At 48.0% G+C, this 23,441-nt stretch overlaps 1 protein-coding gene across 6 annotated transcripts in view; it reads right to left on the bottom strand.

Moving 5' to 3' along the window:
* Positions 1 to 23,441, bottom strand: part of MAPK8IP1 (mitogen-activated protein kinase 8 interacting protein 1) — a 298,023-nt gene that overhangs the window by 116,805 nt on the left and 157,777 nt on the right. For 4 of the 6 annotated variants that reach the window (XM_069221748.1, XM_069221749.1, XM_069221747.1 and 1 more), the window contains exon 3: positions 16,358 to 16,567. In XM_069221748.1, the coding sequence (XP_069077849.1) occupies positions 16,358 to 16,567 (210 nt within the window). Of the gene's footprint in view, positions 1 to 16,357; positions 16,568 to 16,633; positions 16,746 to 23,441 lie in introns of those variants that run through there. The other 2 variants (XM_069221751.1, XM_069221750.1) reach the window with 2 other exon arrangements.

The raw sequence follows: 23,441 nt of genomic DNA on the forward strand, positions 1-23,441 counted from the left end.
GTTCTCTCTTTTATGCTCAGTTCAGTTGTTACGTTCCTCAGTGCTACTTACTTGGATGAGCGTGCGCAGGTTTATGTTATGTTTTGTGTGTTCTGCGTAGTGTGTTGTGTGTTAAGGATACATTTTTTTATCGCGGTTAAAGAAGTAGAAATGTGGAATGTGAGAGATAGCGAGAGATGTGTGTTTAAAAGTTGGAGTTGTTGGTTTAAGTGTTGGGATTTAACTGCATTGTCTTTTTGTTAATTAATTTATGTTACCTTAATTCAAAAATGAATACACTGAAGACAGCCGACATGCATTGCACATCTCAGATTTGCTTTCCCCACACCCGGCAAGAGTTATCACTCCTCGCTTTGTAGAGGCAAAGGATCATGTGCTTTCCTATCAACATGTCTGCTGAGACAGTGAAGAACAAAAGGCAGATTTAGGCACTTAAGGTTGTATTGGCACACAAAACGCCCAGATGGCCAACTCAATTTATTTTAAGTGCCTAATTTGGGTATCGAAGGAATTCTTGACATCTCTTTCCAAATGAAGCACAGTGTAGAATCCTCTCAGAACACAAGTAGACAACTTGTGTTTTGTACAGACTATGCTACACAGTCCATCCACATTCTGGCTCTGGGCACAAGGACATTAGCCAACACCATATCGGAGGTCTGTAGAGTGAAGGTCCAGTGCGCTGGCTTGAAGCTAGTTGGCCCCAGTTTCCATTCCCTTACATGGGTGTGGTCTGTTTACAGTGACCCTTTTCCCACAGGGGTACAGACACAGCTTCTGAAGTGCCCTACACTACAGCTAAATACTCACAACAGACATTCCTCTCCAGGGGCTGAGGGTTCAAGTACACCATGAGATATCCTGCAGCTAGTTTAGCGTGACACTAAACTAGTTTAGTGAACATTATTTACTGCAGTTCTAGGGTAGGTATTACCAATTTAACAGTGGGCACAGCATCTGTTTAAGCTGAGTGAGTGCATTCTTGCAAGATATTGGTGAGATTGACACCTGAGACTGTGAGTTCTCAGCTGCGCTAAAAACACAGATGCTGCGACGGAACTGAAGTCAAAGAGAAAGTTTCTGTTCTCTTCACTTCTCTCCTCATAGGTTTTAACTGATTAACATTTATCCCTTGGGAATTCCAGCATATCTCAACTCAGAAGACCTTTGTGGTACTCAAAATGAAAAAATAGAAATATCTTGTTCGCAAACTAAGCTATAAGGGCAGAGACAGAGATCCATCGGAGGAAATAAGCCCAGTGTTCTGTATTAAAGAACTAGTTAAGATACCATGTGGACTTGTTCAGTTCCATCAGAAAATTGACTATCAGTTTCTGGATGGTTGCTGAGCCATTCATGACAGTGAAAGGGCCTCAGCAGTGTCACCCTGATCAATTTTCTACATTCAGAACAAAAGCATACCCAGTCCTGGCTCATTTAGGACAATCACTACCAGCTGAACCCCCAAAATGTTGTGATAAGTCTGGATAATGTTCGGAACCAGCCTCTCCTGCGTTACTGCTTGAAGCAGCCTCGATTATGGAGGGATCTGATGGGTGTCTGTAAAATCTGAAGATTTTCAGCCACTACTGGCTCTGAATCTACACACACGGGGGCATATTTACAGGAGGCTTGTGTCATCGAAGCTTCACTTTTTGTGATGCCCCAGCAGCGCAGGTCTCTCGCCCATATCTATGAGGCCACGCAAAGCCATTTTGCGTGACTGTGAATGGCCTCATAGATGTGGAGTAACACAAAACAGTGCAAGTCGCTCCGTTGCCTTACTCTGCACAAGGGAGGGATTCCATGCGCGTTGCGGTGGGTTTTCCCATGCAACTCCCATTTTGATACTGCCCTAGATTTACTAAATGACATAAATTTGGAACAGAGCTAATACCTAACACCTCCCCGGAGGAGGCGTAATTAGGAGAAATATTTGTATTTTTCCGTGTTTTTTCCTCTTTCTGTGTGTGCTGCAGAAAGCACACATTGAAACAGGAAAACCCCTCCCTGGATTGTTTTTATGCAGGAAGGTGTCCGCCTGCACAAACACAATCCTGCATGCAACGCAAGCACCCCTGCACCATGGTGCAAGGGTGCCTGTGCTGGCACTAGGGACCAACTTGTTCGCCGGTGTTGGCTGACAGGAATGCACAGCGTCTTGTAGATACGGTGCATCCATGCCCTTTCACATGGGTGCAGGGCAGTGCAGCGAGAAGACTTGCAGCGTTGCCCTGCGCCAATTGCCCATAAAACTGGGCCTAAGGCCAGGTCTGGGGGAGACCCCGGCAGCTACAGGGCCTGTACGTATGGACCTGCAATGCAGGGCACCAGAGCAGCCACCTCCTAGTAGAGGGCTGCTGTCCCATTGGGCAGACAGGAAGTCCCTCTTTGCTGTGCCAGGTCATGGACAAGAGATTTGTCATTGGATACTGACGAGGAGGGAACAGAGAGGGAACCGAGAAGGACGATGCTTTAGGACAGATGCCAACATCTTATGCAGCATGAAAGGTCCTCGCATCCCACATCCCACAGGACTGGATCAGAGATGGATACCCAGAGATGGGTTCATTTGATGCTCAAGAGAGGAAACACAGAGACAGGGGCTGAGGGGTCAGGTGCTCCCCACTCTGCACTGTTGCAAAAGACACACATCCTGATGGGTTTACATGGTACCCACGATGAACCCATGTTTGGAGGTCATGGGAAGGTCAGACTGAACCCCACCCAGAGAGCAAGTAGTGACTTTATTCTGGCCAAACAATGTCAGTGCAGGTAACAAGGTGACCAGGTAGGGTTTATGTTCTGAGGGGTCGCTGAAGACACTGCTCAGAAGTGCTGGCACTTCTACTAGCAGTCTAGCACCTCTGTGAAGTGTAGTATAAGGGTAAGAGGATGGAAGCGCTGCTGAGAAGTGCTGGTACTTTAACACTGAGTATGGCAGTACTGCTGAGAAGCACTGGTATTGTAACACTGAGTATGGCAGTACTGCTGAGAAGCACTGGTATTGTAACACTGAGTACAGCAGCGCTGCTGAGAAGTACTGGTACTGTAGCACTGAGTATGACAGCGCTGCTGAGAAGTACTGGTACTGTAACACTAAGTAAGGGAGCGCTGCTGAGAAGTGATAGTACTAGAACACTGAGTATGGCCACGCTGCTGAGAAGTGCTGGTCCTGGAACACTGAGTATGGCAGAGCTGTTGAGAAGTGCTGGTTGTGTAACATTTTGACTGTGGCAGTGCTGCCGAGAAGTGCTGATATTATAATACTGTGTATGGCAGCGCTGCCGAGAAGTGCTGATATTATAATACTGTGTGGTGCAGTGCTGCTGAGAAGTGCTGATATTATAATACTGTTTATGGCAGTGCTGCCGAGAAGTGCTGATATTATAATACTGTGTATGGCAGAGCTACTGAAAATTGCTGATATTATAATACTGTGTGTGGCAGCGCTGCTGAGAAGTGCTGATATTATAATACTGTGTATGGCAGTGCTGCCGAGAAGTGCTGATATTATAATACTGTGTGTGGCAGCGCTGCCGAGAAGAGCTGATATTATAATACTGTGTGTGGCAGCGCTGCCGAGAAGTGCTGATATTATAATACTGTGTATGGCAGCGCTGCCGAGAAGTGCTGATATTATAATACTGTGTATGGCAGCGCTGTCGAGAAGTGCTGATATTATAATACTGTGTATGGCAGTGCTGCCGAGAAGTGCTGATATTATAATACTGTGTATGGCAGCGCTGCCGAGAAGTGCTGATATTATAATACTGTGTATGGCAGCGCTGCCAAGAAGTGCTGATATTATAATACTGTGTATGGCAGCGCTGCCGAGAAGTGCTAATATTATACTACTGTTTATGGCAGACTTGCAGAGAAGTGCTGATATTATAATACTGTTTATGGCAGTGCTGCCGAGAAGTGCTGATATTATAATACTGTGCATGGCAGAGCTACTGAGAATTGCTGATATTATAATACTGTGTGTGGCAGCGCTGCTGAGAAGTGCTGATATTATAATACTGTGTATGGCAGTGCTGCCGAGAAGTGCTGATATTATAATACTGTGTGTGGCAGCGCTGCCGAGAAGAGCTGATATTATAATACTGTGTATGGCAGAGCTGCCGAGAAGTGCTGATATTATAATACTGTGTATGGCAGCGCTGCCGAGAAGAGCTGATATTATAATACTGTGTATGGCAGCGCTGCCGAGAAGTGCAGATATTATAATACTGTGTATGGCAGCGCTGCCGAGAAGTGCTGATATTATAATACTGTGTACGGCAGCGCTGCTGAGAAGTGCTGATATTATAATACTGTGTATGGCAGCGCTGTCAAGAAGTGCTGATATTATAATACTGTGTGTGGCAGCGCTGCTGAGAAGTGCTGATATTATAATACTGTGTATGGCTGTGCTGCCGAGAAGTGCTGATATTATAATACTGTGTGTGGCAGCGTTGCCGAGAAGAGCTGATATTATAATACTGTGTATGGCAGCGCTGCCGAGAAGTGCTGATATTATAATACTGTGTATGGCAGCGCTGCCGAGAAGTGCTGATATTATAATACTGTGTGTGGCAGCGCTGCCGAGAAGAGCTGATATTATAATACTGTGTATGGCAGCGCTGCCGAGAAGTGCTGATATTATAATACTGTGTATGGCAGCGCTGTCAAGAAGTGCTGATATTATAATACTGTGTATGGCAGTGCTGCCGAGAAGTGCTGATATTATAATACTGTGTGTGGCAGCGCTGCCGAGAAGAGCTGATATTATAATACTGTGTATGGCAGAGCTACTGAGAATTGCTGATATTATAATACTGTGTGTGGCAGCGCTGCTGAGAAGTGCTGATATTATAATACTGTGTATGGCAGCGCTGCCGAGAAGTGCTGATGTGGTAGTGCTGCTGAGAAGTATTGGTCCTGTAAACTGTGAAGCGCTAGCACTATAATACCTACTGATGCTATGATGGCTTACTAAAGAATGTCACCTCAGTAGCCTGCTAGCCACAGGACCCACGTGCCCCGCTCCTAGCCCGAGTCCTGCTTGGGACTAGTGTCCCATGAACCCCAGGCCCCTGCGGCCCCCACCCCAGTCTCATGAGGTGAGAAGGTGTCTCTGCCCCGCCACCACCCCCCCAGGCCCCTGCCCCGGTCTCATGAGGTGAGAAGGTGTCTCTGCCCCCCCCGGTACCACCTAGGCCCCTGCTGCCCCCACCGCCGTCTCATGAGGTGAGAAGGTGTCTCTGCCCCCCGTACCCCCCGCAGGCCCCCGTGGCTCCCACCCCGGTCTCATAAGGTGAGAGGGTGTCTGTGCCCCCGTACTCCCCCCAAGTCCCTGTGCCCCCAGTCTCATGAGGTGAGAAGGTGTCTCTGCCCCCCCTGTACCCCCTCGGCCCCCTAGGCCCCTGCTGCCCCCACCCCCGTCCCATGAGGTGAGAAGGTGTCTCTGCCCCCCACCCGGTCTCATAAGGCGAGGAAAAGCGTGAGAGGTTATTTGCGCACTAGTGAGGCGTAAGTATGCACAGCCTCAACATCAGATATGAAGATTCCTCTGATGAGAAGGGCACTCTGTTGTTTCAACAGTTAGCGTATCTTTTTTGTTTAGTACTTTGAGTTCACACTATACTTTTTTCTGCAGCGTTATATAGTGCAAACTCAACCCAAAGGTATTGGATCTTTTTACATGAGCACCAGTGACATTACACAAGGAGACATTCATTTTTTGGTAGGCACGGGGAGATTAAGTGATTTTCCCAGAATCACAGGATGATGAGCCGAGACTGTAACCTAGTTTTCCAGCACCAAAGTCAGCAGCTCTGGTCCTTACCCCACACCCTCTCCCAAGCTTATCAATCTACAGAGTGTTAGAAAAGCTCACCTAAGCACAATACCCTATTAAGATTCCAAGGCATACTCTGCGTTCTCTTTAAGTGTAGTCTTTAATTCAGCTGCTCCCTCTCTTAGTTAATCTCCCCTCACCACTCCTTGTTTCACCCTCCCAAGCTTACATGTGTCACCTCCAGTTTTCAATCGCCAATCGTGTTGCCAAATTGTGAAACCTGTTTGAAGCACAAGCATGGCAAAAAGTGAGCCCAACACAAGTTCAGTGGTGGACTGTTCAATTTGTTCCAACAGCGTCTTCAGGAAAAGCTTTTTTAAGATACTGCCGCTCACCGTTTGTTGGCTTGCATGAGAATCTGAGCCCAGGCCCGTTACAAGCTGGCAGCATGGAGGAGCAGAAGCTGGGCTCTGTACGGCGGGACCGGCATGGGCATTGAAGACGGACTTCCACACCAGCAGCTCTGGTGCCACGCGTGGCCCTTTCACCAGTGCGCCGTTGTAGAGTTGTAGCCTGCAACATCAATTCAACCCATCCTACAACAAACAAGTTACCATCTGAGAGGGTGTGGCATATCTTACAGAGCTGCCGACTTTGGGACTAGGAAACTCGGTTTGAGTCTCGGTGTTGGCTCTCTCCATACATACAAAAAAAATGCTGATCGAAAGAAATAAAAGTAAACAATGCTGATCAGAAGAAAAAAGATCAAACAATTACAAATGCTAATCCAATGAATGTAAATTAAAAAAAAAATTAGAAAAAAAATAAATGCCGATCCAATGGGTAGAAATAGAAATAAAATTAAACTATGCCGATTGGAAGAAATAAGATTAAACAATGGTGAATGGAAACAAAATTTCAAATGCCAATCCAATGGGTAGAAATAGTACTTGCATCGCAGCAGACAGGCACTAATAAAGAGGAATTAATCTGTAGTCGGCTGGTGCCTTAGCCAAGAACGGAAGTGACATATCAGCTGTCCAAACCAGTTAGGAGGCAGCAAAGAAGAGCAACATTGGAGTCAACCTATGGTAAGCAGCAGATGGGATAAAAGTCCTTTTACTGAATACAGCAGGTCTTGCACACACTACATGCCTCCGCCGCCCGCCAGACTTAGAATTACCCCCTTAGTCTCCGCACAGATCACAAACCTATTATGTATGTGTTGTCTCTTAGAGGAGGTGGAGTTGTGACTTCTAGATTTAGCGAGATAAGCTATGAAGCTCCAAGTATATCAGTAAACAGAGGTGTATGTTCCTGGCAAAATTAATTAACAAGCAGATTGTATGCCATTTTTGCCTGTGGCTGTCCAGGATTTACAAGATGGGGATGATGAGAGTGAGGTGTTTTTTTCATGGAAAGAAGTTGAAACAGTGTTTGACAGGAGGTGTGTTCACAAAGGCAGAAAGGGAATATGCTGTGGATGAAGATTCCATTTTTAAACTAGTGCAGGAACATTTCAAACATGATTATCTGGAAGAAAGGAAATTAGGTGGTGAATTAAGGTCATTAGTCAAGAATAAAGGCAAATTTTCATAGGTGGACAGCATCATCATGAATGGAGATAAAGTGAGTTTTGAGCCATGAGGAATACATAGGAATGTCTAGTTCTAAACAGTGAATCCATGATTGTTTTGGTGACTGAAGATGGATGGAGAAGCAGAAGATTGGGTTTGGCAGTTCAGGTTATTTAGCAGTAGTGACAAATTGGTCAGTCATGTGTGGTGACACTGGTGGCTACCTGGGAAGTCTTGGCAAAAACGTGGTAGTGGCATTATAGGCCCTTTATGTGCCCTGTCAAATAGGGAAATGCATTCCATTGTGGTCATCAATTGGTATGTTAAGTGGCCAGAAATAAAAGTGGTTGAAAGTACCAAAACAGATGTGGTTTTTGGAGGATATTTTCTGTAGGTAAGAGATCCCTGAGTATTTGTTTTTAGTTTATTCTGGTGAAATTTATCACTACAAACTCTTCTGATTACCTAACTATATGTAGTGTAGTAAATAAAAGGATCTCTGTTTATCATCCTGAAACTAATAGGCAGGTGGAAAGTTTCAATCAAGTGATTAGAGAAGCAATGTATCTTGTTGTGAGTGGAAGAAATAATTGGACTATGTTGCTTAAAGATACTCAGCTGGCTTATAGAACAATACCTGACTCTGTGACAAGCCGTCTCCCATTTAAGTTGGCCTGGATCTCTACTGGCATGGTTGTTAAAGGAGAAAGTGATGGGCCTGGCTGAGTTTTCAATGAAGGAAGTGTGTGAGAGATGGAAGCTAGAAGAGTACAATAAGATGGAGCATTACAAGGATGCTAGAAGAGTTGAATTGTCATTATCTCTAACTGCAGTGGGAGAAATGATTAGGAATAAACATCATGGAGGTCAAAGAAGGCTTTACTCATTGCAGTTATTTAGGTTAGAATCACAAAAGTTCTAAAGGTGGCAGCTGAGGTGGAAGGTGGAGTGGTATGGAATCTGAATAGAATATCTGTGTTCAGAGGACAGACCAGACATGAGTTTGGAGAAAATATCTCCATCCAGGGTGTTTTCTAGTGTGTTTCTGATGACGATGTGTTTGACCCTGATTGTGGCTCTAGCCTGGGAATATGAAAGCTTATTACTCAGAGTGGTTTGGATGGTGAGGTGGATAACCACAGTATCAGTAACAGTACAGTCACTGTGAAGATCAAGGGTTTTGTTATATCCCAGCTAACCTTGTGTGTTCTCTCTTTTATGCTCAGTTCAGTTGTTACGTTCCTCAGTGCTACTTACTTGGATGAGCGTGCGCAGGTTTATGTTATGTTTTGTGTGTTCTGCGTAGTGTGTTGTGTGTTAAGGATACATTTTTTTATCGCGGTTAAAGAAGTAGAAATGTGGAATGTGAGAGATAGCGAGAGATGTGTGTTTAAAAGTTGGAGTTGTTGGTTTAAGTGTTGGGATTTAACTGCATTGTCTTTTTGTTAATTAATTTATGTTACCTTAATTCAAAAATGAATACACTGAAGACAGCCGACATGCATTGCACATCTCAGATTTGCTTTCCCCACACCCGGCAAGAGTTATCACTCCTCGCTTTGTAGAGGCAAAGGATCATGTGCTTTCCTATCAACATGTCTGCTGAGACAGTGAAGAACAAAAGGCAGATTTAGGCACTTAAGGTTGTATTGGCACACAAAACGCCCAGATGGCCAACTCAATTTATTTTAAGTGCCTAATTTGGGTATCGAAGGAATTCTTGACATCTCTTTCCAAATGAAGCACAGTGTAGAATCCTCTCAGAACACAAGTAGACAACTTGTGTTTTGTACAGACTATGCTACACAGTCCATCCACATTCTGGCTCTGGGCACAAGGACATTAGCCAACACCATATCGGAGGTCTGTAGAGTGAAGGTCCAGTGCGCTGGCTTGAAGCTAGTTGGCCCCAGTTTCCATTCCCTTACATGGGTGTGGTCTGTTTACAGTGACCCTTTTCCCACAGGGGTACAGACACAGCTTCTGAAGTGCCCTACACTACAGCTAAATACTCACAACAGACATTCCTCTCCAGGGGCTGAGGGTTCAAGTACACCATGAGATATCCTGCAGCTAGTTTAGCGTGACACTAAACTAGTTTAGTGAACATTATTTACTGCAGTTCTAGGGTAGGTATTACCAATTTAACAGTGGGCACAGCATCTGTTTAAGCTGAGTGAGTGCATTCTTGCAAGATATTGGTGAGATTGACACCTGAGACTGTGAGTTCTCAGCTGCGCTAAAAACACAGATGCTGCGACGGAACTGAAGTCAAAGAGAAAGTTTCTGTTCTCTTCACTTCTCTCCTCATAGGTTTTAACTGATTAACATTTATCCCTTGGGAATTCCAGCATATCTCAACTCAGAAGACCTTTGTGGTACTCAAAATGAAAAAATAGAAATATCTTGTTCGCAAACTAAGCTATAAGGGCAGAGACAGAGATCCATCGGAGGAAATAAGCCCAGTGTTCTGTATTAAAGAACTAGTTAAGATACCATGTGGACTTGTTCAGTTCCATCAGAAAATTGACTATCAGTTTCTGGATGGTTGCTGAGCCATTCATGACAGTGAAAGGGCCTCAGCAGTGTCACCCTGATCAATTTTCTACATTCAGAACAAAAGCATACCCAGTCCTGGCTCATTTAGGACAATCACTACCAGCTGAACCCCCAAAATGTTGTGATAAGTCTGGATAATGTTCGGAACCAGCCTCTCCTGCGTTACTGCTTGAAGCAGCCTCGATTATGGAGGGATCTGATGGGTGTCTGTAAAATCTGAAGATTTTCAGCCACTACTGGCTCTGAATCTACACACACGGGGGCATATTTACAGGAGGCTTGTGTCATCGAAGCTTCACTTTTTGTGATGCCCCAGCAGCGCAGGTCTCTCGCCCATATCTATGAGGCCACGCAAAGCCATTTTGCGTGACTGTGAATGGCCTCATAGATGTGGAGTAACACAAAACAGTGCAAGTCGCTCCGTTGCCTTACTCTGCACAAGGGAGGGATTCCATGCGCGTTGCGGTGGGTTTTCCCATGCAACTCCCATTTTGATACTGCCCTAGATTTACTAAATGACATAAATTTGGAACAGAGCTAATACCTAACACCTCCCCGGAGGAGGCGTAATTAGGAGAAATATTTGTATTTTTCCGTGTTTTTTCCTCTTTCTGTGTGTGCTGCAGAAAGCACACATTGAAACAGGAAAACCCCCTCCCTGGATTGTTTTTATGCAGGAAGGTGTCCGCCTGCACAAACACAATCCTGCATGCAACGCAAGCACCCCTGCACCATGGTGCAAGGGTGCCTGTGCTGGCACTAGGGACCAACTTGTTCGCCGGTGTTGGCTGACAGGAATGCACAGCGTCTTGTAGATACGGTGCATCCATGCCCTTTCACATGGGTGCAGGGCAGTGCAGCGAGAAGACTTGCAGCGTTGCCCTGCGCCAATTGCCCATAAAACTGGGCCTAAGGCCAGGTCTGGGGGAGACCCCGGCAGCTACAGGGCCTGTACGTATGGACCTGCAATGCAGGGCACCAGAGCAGCCACCTCCTAGTAGAGGGCTGCTGTCCCATTGGGCAGACAGGAAGTCCCTCTTTGCTGTGCCAGGTCATGGACAAGAGATTTGTCATTGGATACTGACGAGGAGGGAACAGAGAGGGAACCGAGAAGGACGATGCTTTAGGACAGATGCCAACATCTTATGCAGCATGAAAGGTCCTCGCATCCCACATCCCACAGGACTGGATCAGAGATGGATACCCAGAGATGGGTTCATTTGATGCTCAAGAGAGGAAACACAGAGACAGGGGCTGAGGGGTCAGGTGCTCCCCACTCTGCACTGTTGCAAAAGACACACATCCTGATGGGTTTACATGGTACCCACGATGAACCCATGTTTGGAGGTCATGGGAAGGTCAGACTGAACCCCACCCAGAGAGCAAGTAGTGACTTTATTCTGGCCAAACAATGTCAGTGCAGGTAACAAGGTGACCAGGTAGGGTTTATGTTCTGAGGGGTCGCTGAAGACACTGCTCAGAAGTGCTGGCACTTCTACTAGCAGTCTAGCACCTCTGTGAAGTGTAGTATAAGGGTAAGAGGATGGAAGCGCTGCTGAGAAGTGCTGGTACTTTAACACTGAGTATGGCAGTACTGCTGAGAAGCACTGGTATTGTAACACTGAGTACAGCAGCGCTGCTGAGAAGTACTGGTACTGTAGCACTGAGTATGACAGCGCTGCTGAGAAGTACTGGTACTGTAACACTAAGTAAGGGAGCGCTGCTGAGAAGTGATAGTACTAGAACACTGAGTATGGCCACGCTGCTGAGAAGTGCTGGTCCTGGAACACTGAGTATGGCAGAGCTGTTGAGAAGTGCTGGTTCTGTAACATTTTGACTGTGGCAGTGCTGCCGAGAAGTGCTGATATTATAATACTGTGTATGGCAGCGCTGCCGAGAAGTGCTGATATTATAATACTGTGTGGTGCAGTGCTGCTGAGAAGTGCTGATATTATAATACTGTTTATGGCAGTGCTGCCGAGAAGTGCTGATATTATAATACTGTGTATGGCAGAGCTACTGAAAATTGCTGATATTATAATACTGTGTGTGGCAGCGCTGCTGAGAAGTGCTGATATTATAATACTGTGTATGGCAGTGCTGCCGAGAAGTGCTGATATTATAATACTGTGTGTGGCAGCGCTGCCGAGAAGAGCTGATATTATAATACTGTGTGTGGCAGCGCTGCCGAGAAGTGCTGATATTATAATACTGTGTATGGCAGCGCTGCCGAGAAGTGCTGATATTATAATACTGTGTATGGCAGCGCTGTCGAGAAGTGCTGATATTATAATACTGTGTATGGCAGTGCTGCCGAGAAGTGCTGATATTATAATACTGTGTATGGCAGCGCTGCCGAGAAGTGCTGATATTATAATACTGTGTATGGCAGCGCTGCCAAGAAGTGCTGATATTATAATACTGTGTATGGCAGCGCTGCCGAGAAGTGCTAATATTATACTACTGTTTATGGCAGACTTGCAGAGAAGTGCTGATATTATAATACTGTTTATGGCAGTGCTGCCGAGAAGTGCTGATATTATAATACTGTGCATGGCAGAGCTACTGAGAATTGCTGATATTATAATACTGTGTGTGGCAGCGCTGCTGAGAAGTGCTGATATTATAATACTGTGTATGGCAGTGCTGCCGAGAAGTGCTGATATTATAATACTGTGTGTGGCAGCGCTGCCGAGAAGAGCTGATATTATAATACTGTGTATGGCAGAGCTGCCGAGAAGTGCTGATATTATAATACTGTGTATGGCAGCGCTGCCGAGAAGAGCTGATATTATAATACTGTGTATGGCAGCGCTGCCGAGAAGTGCAGATATTATAATACTGTGTATGGCAGCGCTGCCGAGAAGTGCTGATATTATAATACTGTGTACGGCAGCGCTGCTGAGAAGTGCTGATATTATAATACTGTGTATGGCAGCGCTGTCAAGAAGTGCTGATATTATAATACTGTGTGTGGCAGCGCTGCTGAGAAGTGCTGATATTATAATACTGTGTATGGCTGTGCTGCCGAGAAGTGCTGATATTATAATACTGTGTGTGGCAGCGTTGCCGAGAAGAGCTGATATTATAATACTGTGTATGGCAGCGCTGCCGAGAAGTGCTGATATTATAATACTGTGTATGGCAGCGCTGCCGAGAAGTGCTGATATTATAATACTGTGTGTGGCAGCGCTGCCGAGAAGAGCTGATATTATAATACTGTGTATGGCAGCGCTGCCGAGAAGTGCTGATATTATAATACTGTGTATGGCAGCGCTGTCAAGAAGTGCTGATATTATAATACTGTGTATGGCAGTGCTGCCGAGAAGTGCTGATATTATAATACTGTGTGTGGCAGCGCTGCCGAGAAGAGCTGATATTATAATACTGTGTATGGCAGAGCTACTGAGAATTGCTGATATTATAATACTGTGTGTGGCAGCGCTGCTGAGAAGTGCTGATATTATAATACTGTGTATGGCAGCGCTGCCGAGAAGTGCTGATGTGGTAGTGCTGCTGAGAAGTATTGGTCCTGTAAACTGTGAAGCGCTAGCACTATAATACCTACTGATGCTATGATGGCTTACTAAAGAATGTCACCTCAGTAGCCTGCTAGCCACAGGACCCACGTGCCCCGCTCCTAGCCCGAGTCCTGCTTGGGACTAGTGTCCCATGAACCCCAGGCCCCTGCGGCCCCCACCCCAGTCTCATGAGGTGAGAAGGTGTCTCTGCCCCGCCACCACCCCCCCAGGCCCCTGCCCCGGTCTCATGAGGTGAGAAGGTGTCTCTGCCCCCCCCGGTACCACCTAGGCCCCTGCTGCCCCCACCGCCGTCTCATGAGGTGAGAAGGTGTCTCTGCCCCCCGTACCCCCCGCAGGCCCCCGTGGCTCCCACCCCGGTCTCATAAGGTGAGAGGGTGTCTGTGCCCCCGTACTCCCCCCAAGTCCCTGTGCCCCCAGTCTCATGAGGTGAGAAGGTGTCTCTGCCCCCCCTGTACCCCCTCGGCCCCCTAGGCCCCTGCTGCCCCCACCCCCGTCCCATGAGGTGAGAAGGTGTCTCTGCCCCCCACCCGGTCTCATAAGGTGAGAAGGTGTCTGTGCCCCCCCCGGTCCCCCCTCCCCAAGTCCCTGTGCCCCCCGTCTCATGAGGTGAGAAGGTGTTTCTGCCCCCCCGTACCACCCAGACCCTGCGGCCCCCACCCTTCTCTCATGAGGTGAGGTGTCTCTGCCACCCCCCCATACCCCCTCGGCCCCCTAGGCCCCTGTTGCCCCCACCCCTGTCTCATGAGGTGAGAAGGTGTCTCTGCTCCTCACCCCGGTCTCATAAGGTGAGAAGGTGTCTGTGCCCCCCACCCGGGCCCCCCCCAAGTCCCTGTGCCCCGTCTCATGAGGTGAGAAGGTGTTTCTGCCCCCCCCCCCGTACCACCCAAACCCTGCGGCCCCCACCCTGCTCTCATGAGGTGAGAAGGTGTCTCTGCCCCCCACCCCCTCAGCTCCTTCTATTTCCATCTAAGCTGCTCGGCTGTTAAGCCTTTAAGTCAGGTCACGCTGCTTAAGTCCTGAGGAGCTGGTCCAGGCCTGGTTAGAACAAGCATTGGCAAAGACAGTAGGTCTCAGCTATGAACCCTATACACTACACAAAGAACTTCAGTATACAGATCAAACTGCCTCACACCTGTACCACAATCACAAACTTTGTAAACTCCCCTGCATACACACTACAAACTTCATAAAAAACACACAACCAACTACACTGCTAACATCACAAACTGCGCAGCACTCATTATGAACTACAACACACACTGGGAAATTAATCTTACACCAGCAAATCAAGACTCTAGAATAGATTTCAACTTAATGGTACACTCTAAAATAAACACACAAGAAAAAGTGAGCCTGGCGTTGTGAGCCCACTCCTAGTATAAATTCAACCACATCACACAGTCAACCACACACTGAACTGAATCACAGCAGACTCACAACCACATCACATACTCAACCACACACTGAACTGAATAACAGCAGACTCACAACCACATCACATACTCAACCACACACTGAACTGAATAACAGCAGACTCACAACCACATCACACAGTCAACCACACACTGAACTGAATCACAGCAGACTCACAACCACATCACATACTCAACCACACACTGAACTGAATAACAGCAGACTCACAACCACATCACATACTCAACCACACACTGAACTGAATAACAGCAGACTCACAACCACATCACATACTCAACCACACACTGAACTGAATAACAGCAGACTCACAACCACATCACATACTCAACCACACACTGAACTGAATCACAGCAGACTCACAACCACGTCACATACACAAACACACACTGAACTGAATCACAGCAGACTCACAACCATGTCACATACACAAACACACACTGAACTGAATCACAGCAGACTCACAACCATGTCACATACACAAACCCACACTGGACTGAATCACAGCAGACTCGCAACCAGATCACATACTCAACCACACACTGAACTGAATCACAGCAGACTCACAACCATGTCACATACACAAAAACACACTGAACTAAATCACAGCAGACTCACAACCATGTCACATACGTAAACACACACTAAACTGAATCACAGCAGACTCACAAGCAGATCACATACCCAACCACACACTGAACTGAATCACAGCAGACTCACAACCATGTCACATACACAAACACACTCTGAACTGAATCACAGCAGACTCACAACCATGTCACATACGCAAACACACACTGAACTGAATCACAGCAGACTCACAACCACATCACATACTCAACCACACACTGAACTGAATCGCAGCAGACTCAATGGATGGGTGGCTGGATGAATGAATGAATAAAGTCGATCTCAGCACATTCTCCACCAGATGGTAAATAACGCAGTAGATTTTCAACCACACCCAGGGGTGTAACCCAGGCCTCTGGGCCCCTGTGGTGCCCCAACCCACCACGGTCTCCTCAACCCTTAAGGGGGTGGGGGGGGCTTTAGCTCAAAGACCAATGAATATCTGTGAGATTTAGGAGACTTAAAGGGCCTCTATACGGTCTGCAGGGAGGCTACGAGTTTGCGTTACTCCAGGGACCACGCCGGCTACTAAGCGCTACATAAAACGTACAGGGAGTAGCTGCTTGCTTGACGATTCAAAAAGCACTGTGGGCCTTGCAAGGAGTAGGACAGCGTTATTATTACATAACAATAAAACAAAACATACAATGTATTGTCAACCACAGCGACCAACTCAAGCAGGTCACACACAACTTGCCAGAATCAATTGCACCCCCATTGTCAGGTCCTGGGCACCCATGCCCCTGTGCACTCAGGTGCCCCCCGTACCCCCACTCACCTGGGTCGCACCCATGCCCCTGTGCCCTCAGGTGCCCCCCCGTAACCCCACTCACCTGGGTCCTGGGCACCTGCGGGAAGAGGTTGAGGGTGGTGGGCCTCTTGGGCCGGTACTGCTCTATGATGCGGGGCTCGGTGCGTGTCTCCGGGGGCTGCTCGGGGGCCTCGTCCCCGGCGTCGATGAGGTCCAGCTCCAGCATCTCGGCCTGGATCCGTCCCGCCGCGCCCCCCGCCGCCGCCCGAGGGGGCTCCGCCATCACATGGGCCTGGGGAGAGAGGGCACCGGTCAGCACCAGAGGATCAGAGCACTGCGGGGAGGGGCAGGGACTTACAACGTGACACGGGAGTGGGGAGAGGGGGGCTGTGCCACACAGCATCACAGAGAGGGGGTGCACAGCCTGGCATCAGAGGAGGGGGCACCGGTCAGCACCAGAGGATCCGAGCACTGCGGGGAGGGGCAGAGACATACAACGTGACACAGGAGGGGTGGAGAGGGGGCAGTGGGCAGTACCAGAGCCACACAGCATCACACAGAGGGGGGTGCACAGCCTGGCATCAGAGGGGGCAGTGGACAGTACCAGAGTCAAACGGGGTGAGGGCACAGTCTGGCATCAGAGGAGGAGTGGCCGTGGAGAGTACCAGAGCCCACAGCATCACAGGGAGCGGGAGGGAGGGGGTTGTGGACAGTACCAGAGCCCACAGCATCGCTGGGAGGTGGGAGGGGGTGGGGTGGACAGTACCAGAGCCACATAGCATCCAAGGGTGGGGGATGCACAACCAGAATCACACAGCATCACGGTTACGGGGGGGCACAGCCTACCATCAGGAGGGGGTGGGGTGGTGATGATTCACACAACATTACCGGGAGAGGGGGGGCACACTATATGACATCAACTGGGAGTCACACTTCTTGGAATCGGGGTGGGTGGGGTCAGGGCCGGACTGGGAACCCAAAGCAGCCCTCCAAATGTTGTCAGACCAGCCCCCAGAGGGTGCTTAGCGAGCGAGTCTGACTTCTATAATGGGATTGGGGGGTTCTCCCCCTCCAAGAACATTTGAAAAAAATTGCAAAATTGTGCATTTCACATCGCATTTTTCATTATTTATTCAATTGTATTAGTTTTTAAAGCACAGTAAATGACACCTTACAATGCACCAGGATAGGGCAAGTTTTACTGGGGTCTTCAATGATTCCCTCCCCATCACCCCTAACAGCCTCTCATCTCTTCATAGCTCCTCTCTCACATGTATTTCGTTTGTTTTATAGCGCCTCTCTTACCAGTGTAGGGTGTTAGAGCATTTTACATCACACACACACAGACACAATTAATCATACGTGTGTAAATAAGTCTAATGAAAATGTTACATAAGACAGAGGAGTTTAGCGGGTGTAGGATTCACGCCATCCACACTGGCAGGCAGTCTTTAAGAGTGCCTGGTCTGGGGAAGCATAAACTCAGGATTCAGAATGTAACACAGGGGTCAGGGTTGAGTGTACTAATAATCTACCCAAACAAACTTTTTCTAACCAAAATTAGGATAGTCAAACCCAGCAGGGGCTCGCCGGAGTTACAGGGGGCAGGGCACGGAAGCGCACGCACAGGGGGAGGGGGGCAGGTAAAGAAATTTTAATAAAAAAATAAAAATAATTAACGTACCTCCGCGCCGCTTCTCCCCGCACCGCTCCTCTCCTCTTCCTCTGCAGGCACAGGCTCCCAGCCTGCCCTGCGCCAATCCTGACGCTGCTCAGAGCAGCGTCAGGATTGGCTGGGAGCGCCCAGCTAGGGCGGTCCCAGGCAGACCGGGAGGCTGTGCAGGCTCTCTCCAGCTCGGCAACTGTGTTGCTGGAGACAGCCTCCTGCGTATGTATGTTTGACCGGCCTGCGACGAACGGGCAAACATACAAGCGCAGTGAGGGGAGTGCACAGTACACTCCCCTCACTGCTCGTCACCCCATGGCCCGCCCCTTTCACAAGGAAGGGACAATAAAAGTCGTTTATTGTCCCTTCCTTGTGAAAGGTTTGCAGCTTCTGCTGCTGGCTGGGGGTGGGGGGAACAAACAGTGGGAAATGAAACATAACTTTCTAACCTGTACCTTGCAGTTTGAATGCAGCTCCGGCCGTTCATAGCTCACTGTGCTAGATTATGATTTAAGATTATGAACTGCCCAGTAACCAAACGATCTCTGTGGCAAAAGCAGTGTCCCACTGAGCATTGCACATAAAATACTGTTCTGTGATCTGCATAGTACACGTTCTTTGCAGCAGGCACATTAACCGCCTGTGCTAGCTCAGATGAGTCAAACCTGCCATTAAACAAAACTCCGAACTCTCTCCAGCAGGCACATTAATCACCAGAGTTCTCTTGGCACTTTTGTTGTTGCCTGAAAACTGTTGGATACACAAGGAACTCTACAGTGTTTTTAAACCTGGTACACTTCTACAAAAGCGCCCCCCCCCCCAATTAACAAAAGAGCGCCCCCGTTAATCACATAGCACTGTAGGAGAAAGTCACACAACGTGCCATGAGACTGGGGGTGCAGTGCATGACTTCAGACTAGGGGGTGCACTGTGTGGGTTTGAGGGGGTCACAATTCATTACACGGGGGGTGCAGGCACACTGTATGGCATGAACGTGGAGGCATGCTTCATGGAATGAACAGGGGAGTGGTTACACAGCACCACAGGGGGCAGTCCTACACCGTGACATCAGACTGGGGGCGCAGCACACTGCGTGACGTCAGAGTACGGCTGCGGGTGGAGGGGGGTTACTATTACGTGACATCAGTCTGGGTGTGTCAGTCGTCCTGCAGGGCGGACAAACAATGAGATATGACACTAGGGGCCGAGTGGGAGGGGGCATGACGTTAGTCGCACTTTATAACTTCAATGTGGGGGTGGGAGGTTGTCACACTTTACTACACCGGGGTTGGGGCAATCACGTTCAGAGGGCAACTGGACAGATCCAGTGCATGACCTACAACGTGGGGGGGGGGGAGGGAGGGCAGTAGTTTGTTGTACCTTACAACGTCACTTGTGAGCAGACTGTGAGAGACCGCCACAGAGAGTGTGTCTGTGTATGTATGTATGTGTGTGTATGCATCTGTGTAGGTATGTGTGTGTGTATTTATGTATGTTTGAATACATATATGTATGTAGACATATGTGTATAATGTGTGTATGCATGCATGTGTGTATGTGTGTGTATGTATGTGTGCATGTATGTGTGTATGTATGTGTGTGTATGTGTGTGTATGTATGTATTTGTGTGTATTTGTGTGTATGTGTGTGTGTATGTATCTGTGTGTGTGTATGTTTGTATGTATATGTGTGTATGTATATATGTGTGTGTATGTATGTATGTATGTATTTGTGTGTATGTGTGTGTATGCATGTCTGTATGTATGTGTGTATATGTATGCATGTATGTGTGTGTGTATGCATCTGTGTATGTATATGTTTTTGTATGTATGTATGTGTGTGAATGTATGCACAGATGTGTATATGTGTGTGTATGTGTGTATGTATGTGTGTATGTATGTATACTTATGTGTGTTTGTATGTATATGTATATGTGTATGTATGCGTGTATGTGTGTGTATGCATGTGTGTATGTATGTATGTATGTATGTGTTAGACTTGGCATCCTTGGCGTGGTCTCCCCTATCTTTTTGCCTTTCCAAGGTTGTTGATGCGTGATGGACTCTGTTTTTGCTGTTTTTGTTACTATGAGCAAGTTACCACTGCTATCCAGTGCTAAAGTGCAAGTGCTCCTATGTAAAATGTATGTGTAATTGGCTTTCCATGATTGGCATATATGATTTACTAGTAAGTCCCTAGTACAGTGCCCTAGAGGTGCCCAGGGCCTGTAAATCAAATTCTACTAATGGGCCTGCAGCACTGGTTGTGCCACCCACATTAGCAGCCCTGTAAACATGGCTCAGATATGCCCCTGCAGTGTCCGTGTGTGCAGTTTTAAACTACCAGTTCGACTTGGCAAGTGTACCCACTTGCCAGGCCTAAACCTTCCCTTTTCTTACATGTAAGGCCCTAGGTAGCCCCATGGGCAGGGGTAGTGTATGTCAAAGGTGGGACATGTACTTAGGTGTTTTTGGCATGTCCTGACAGTGAAATACTGCCAAATTCGGTTTTCACTGTTGCAAGGCCTATCTCTCTCATAGGTTAATATGGGGGCTGCCTTTAAATAAAATAAATATTTAAAGTGCAAATTCCCTTTGGGGGCAGATAGAAATCTGGAGGTTAGGGTCTCTGAGCTCACAATTTAAAAATATATCTTTTAGTAAAGTTTGTTTTTAGATTGTGTGCTTGAAAATGCCACTTTTAGAAAGTAGGAATTTTCTTGCTTAAACCATTCTGTGACTCTGCCTATTTGTGGGTTCCCTGTCTGGGTCAGTTTGACAGTTGGGCGGGTTGCACCTCACACTAGACAGTGACACAAAGGGAGCTGGGGTGTAGACTGCATATCCTGATGAGCCATCTGTGCTGGGAGGGAGGGGAGGAATGGTCACTCACACCTGAAAGGGCTGTGCCTGCCCTCACACAATGCAGTCTCCGACCCCTGGTGAGTGTCTGGGGCCTGACCTGGGCAAGGCAGGATCTTGAAAACAACAGAGACTTCTCTTTCAAGTAGGCCTCCTTCATAGGCAGAAAGGGTTATACGAAGGGCACCCAAAACCCCTGAAAATTAGACCACTTCTGGAATCAAGAGGAACCTCTGCCAAGGAGAAGAGCTGAGAAATGCTGCCCCTGCCTGTGACTGTGCTTTGTTGGGCTATCCTGCAGTTGCTGCTTCTGTCTGTGAAAGGGGACAAAGACTGGACTTTGTTGTGCATTCCTGCTTGAGAAGAGTCTCCAAGGGCTTGAACTGAGCTTGCCTCCTGTTGTTGAAGTCTCAGGGCCATCAAAGACTTCCCCTGCCAGCACCTGGACTCTCTGCCGAGACTCCTGCCCTGCCAAGTGGTGCCCTATCCAGTCCCTGGGCCCTTGAGAGGTGAAGCTGGCAACTAAGAACTGAAAATCCATGCAAATGCTGGGAGATCGATGCAACACGGCTGGAGAAACGGCACGCAACACCCGCAGCGGCTGCTGGTAATGATGCACGCCCCCACGCAGCGCAGTTTCTGGACACCGTGTGACCGGATTTGGACGCAACATCGCTGGACACAGAAAATCAACGCAAAGCCTGCCCGGACCAGAGGTGCCCATCCGGATCGACGCATCACTATCTTGCGGGAGAGAAGAATCGACGCATGCCAGCCCGCCCGGAGGAGGAACGATGCATACACTCCCTTGCGAATGAGAAATCGATGCATCGCTGGCCTTTTCCGACGCACACTCGCCCCGTGCAGCTTTATTTTGACGCTATCCAGGTACTTTTGTGCGCTAACAGCGTTCTCACTGTTTTCTAAGGATTTAAGACTCTTATTCTTTTTAAAATTCATATCTTGACTTGTGTATGTTGGATTTTTGTCGTTGATCTTGTTCTGTTTAGATAAATATTATCTATTTTTCTAAACCTGTGTTGTGTCATTTTGTAGTGTTTTCACTGAGTTACTGTGTGTGTTGATAGAAATACTTTACAACTAGACTCTGAAGTTAAGCCTGCCTGCTCGTGCCAAGCTACAAAGGGGGTTAGCTAAGGGTTATTCTCCTTTACCCTGACTAGAGTGAGGGTCCTTGCTTGGGCAGGGGTAACCTGACTGCTAACCAAAGACCCCATTTCTAACAGTATGTATGTGTATTTATGCAGGTGTGTATGTGTGTATGTATGTGTGTATGTATGTATGTTTGTGTATGTATGTATGCATGTATGTATTTATGTATGCACAAATATATTGTTTCATTTATTCTGATGCGCTGCACCGACCAGCGCTGTCACCTTTATTCACATTTCCTCTACACCCGGGGCCGTCACTAAGCTTTATGTTTTTGTGCAGCGGATGGTAACCTGGGGTGTCTGCGGCCTCTTGATTCATTTTTTCTATTCGAGGGCGGGGAGGGGGTTGGAAGATGGGTCAGTGACAGACCACAGAGCGCTGCTGACAGAGAAGTGCAAACAGAGTGCACGAGGAACAGTGACAGGCCCCAGGGTGCTTGGGACAGATCAGTGCAAAGAGGGTGCACAAGGCACATTGACAAGCCACAGGGTGCTTGAGACAGATCAGTGCAAACAGGGTGCATGAGGCACAGTGACAAGCCACAGGGTGCTTGTGAAAGATCAGTGCAAATAGGGTGCACGAGGCACAGTGACAACCACAGGGTGCATGGGACAGATCAGTGCAAACAGGGTGCACGAGGCACAGTGACAGGCCAGAGAGCACTTGAGACAGACCAGTATAAACTGAGTGCACAAGGCACAGTGACAGGCCCCAGGGTGCTTGTGAAAGACCAGTGCAAATAGACTGTACGCAGCACAGTGACAGGCCACAGGGTGCTAGTGACACACCTGTGCAAAAAGAAAGTATACGAGGCACAGTGACAGGGTACTGAGTGCTTGTGACAGACCGGTATACACAGGGTGCACAAGGCACAGTGACAGACCACAGGGTGTCTGTGACAGACCTGTGCAAACAAGAGTATACGAGGCACAGTGACAGACCACAAGGTGCTCGTGACACACCTGTGCAAGCAGAGTGCATGAGGCACAATGACAGGCCACAGGGTGCTCGTGACACACCTGTGCAAGCAGAGTGCATGAGGCACAGTGACAGACCACAGGGTGCTTGTGACAGATCGGTATAAAGAGGGTGCACGAGGCACAGTGACAGACCACAGGGTGTTTGTGGCAGGCCAGTGTAAACAGAGTGTACGAGGCACAGTGACAGACCACAGGGTGCTCGTGACACACCTGTGCAAGCAGAGTGCATGAGGCACAATGACAGGCCACAGGGTGCTCGTGACACACCTGTACGAACAGAGTGTACGAGGCACAGTGACAGAGTACAGAGTGCTTGTGACACACCTGTGCAAGCAGAGTGCATGAGGCACAGTGACAGGCCACAGGGTGCTCGTAACACACCTGTACGAACAGAGGGTACGAGGCACAGTGACAGACCACAGGGTGCTTGTGACACATCTGTGCAAGCAGAGTGCATGAGGCACAGTGACAGACCACAGGGTG

The sequence above is a fragment of the Pleurodeles waltl genome, chromosome 3_1 (assembly GCF_031143425.1).
Source record: "Pleurodeles waltl isolate 20211129_DDA chromosome 3_1, aPleWal1.hap1.20221129, whole genome shotgun sequence".
Taxonomy (NCBI): domain Eukaryota; kingdom Metazoa; phylum Chordata; class Amphibia; order Caudata; family Salamandridae; genus Pleurodeles; species Pleurodeles waltl.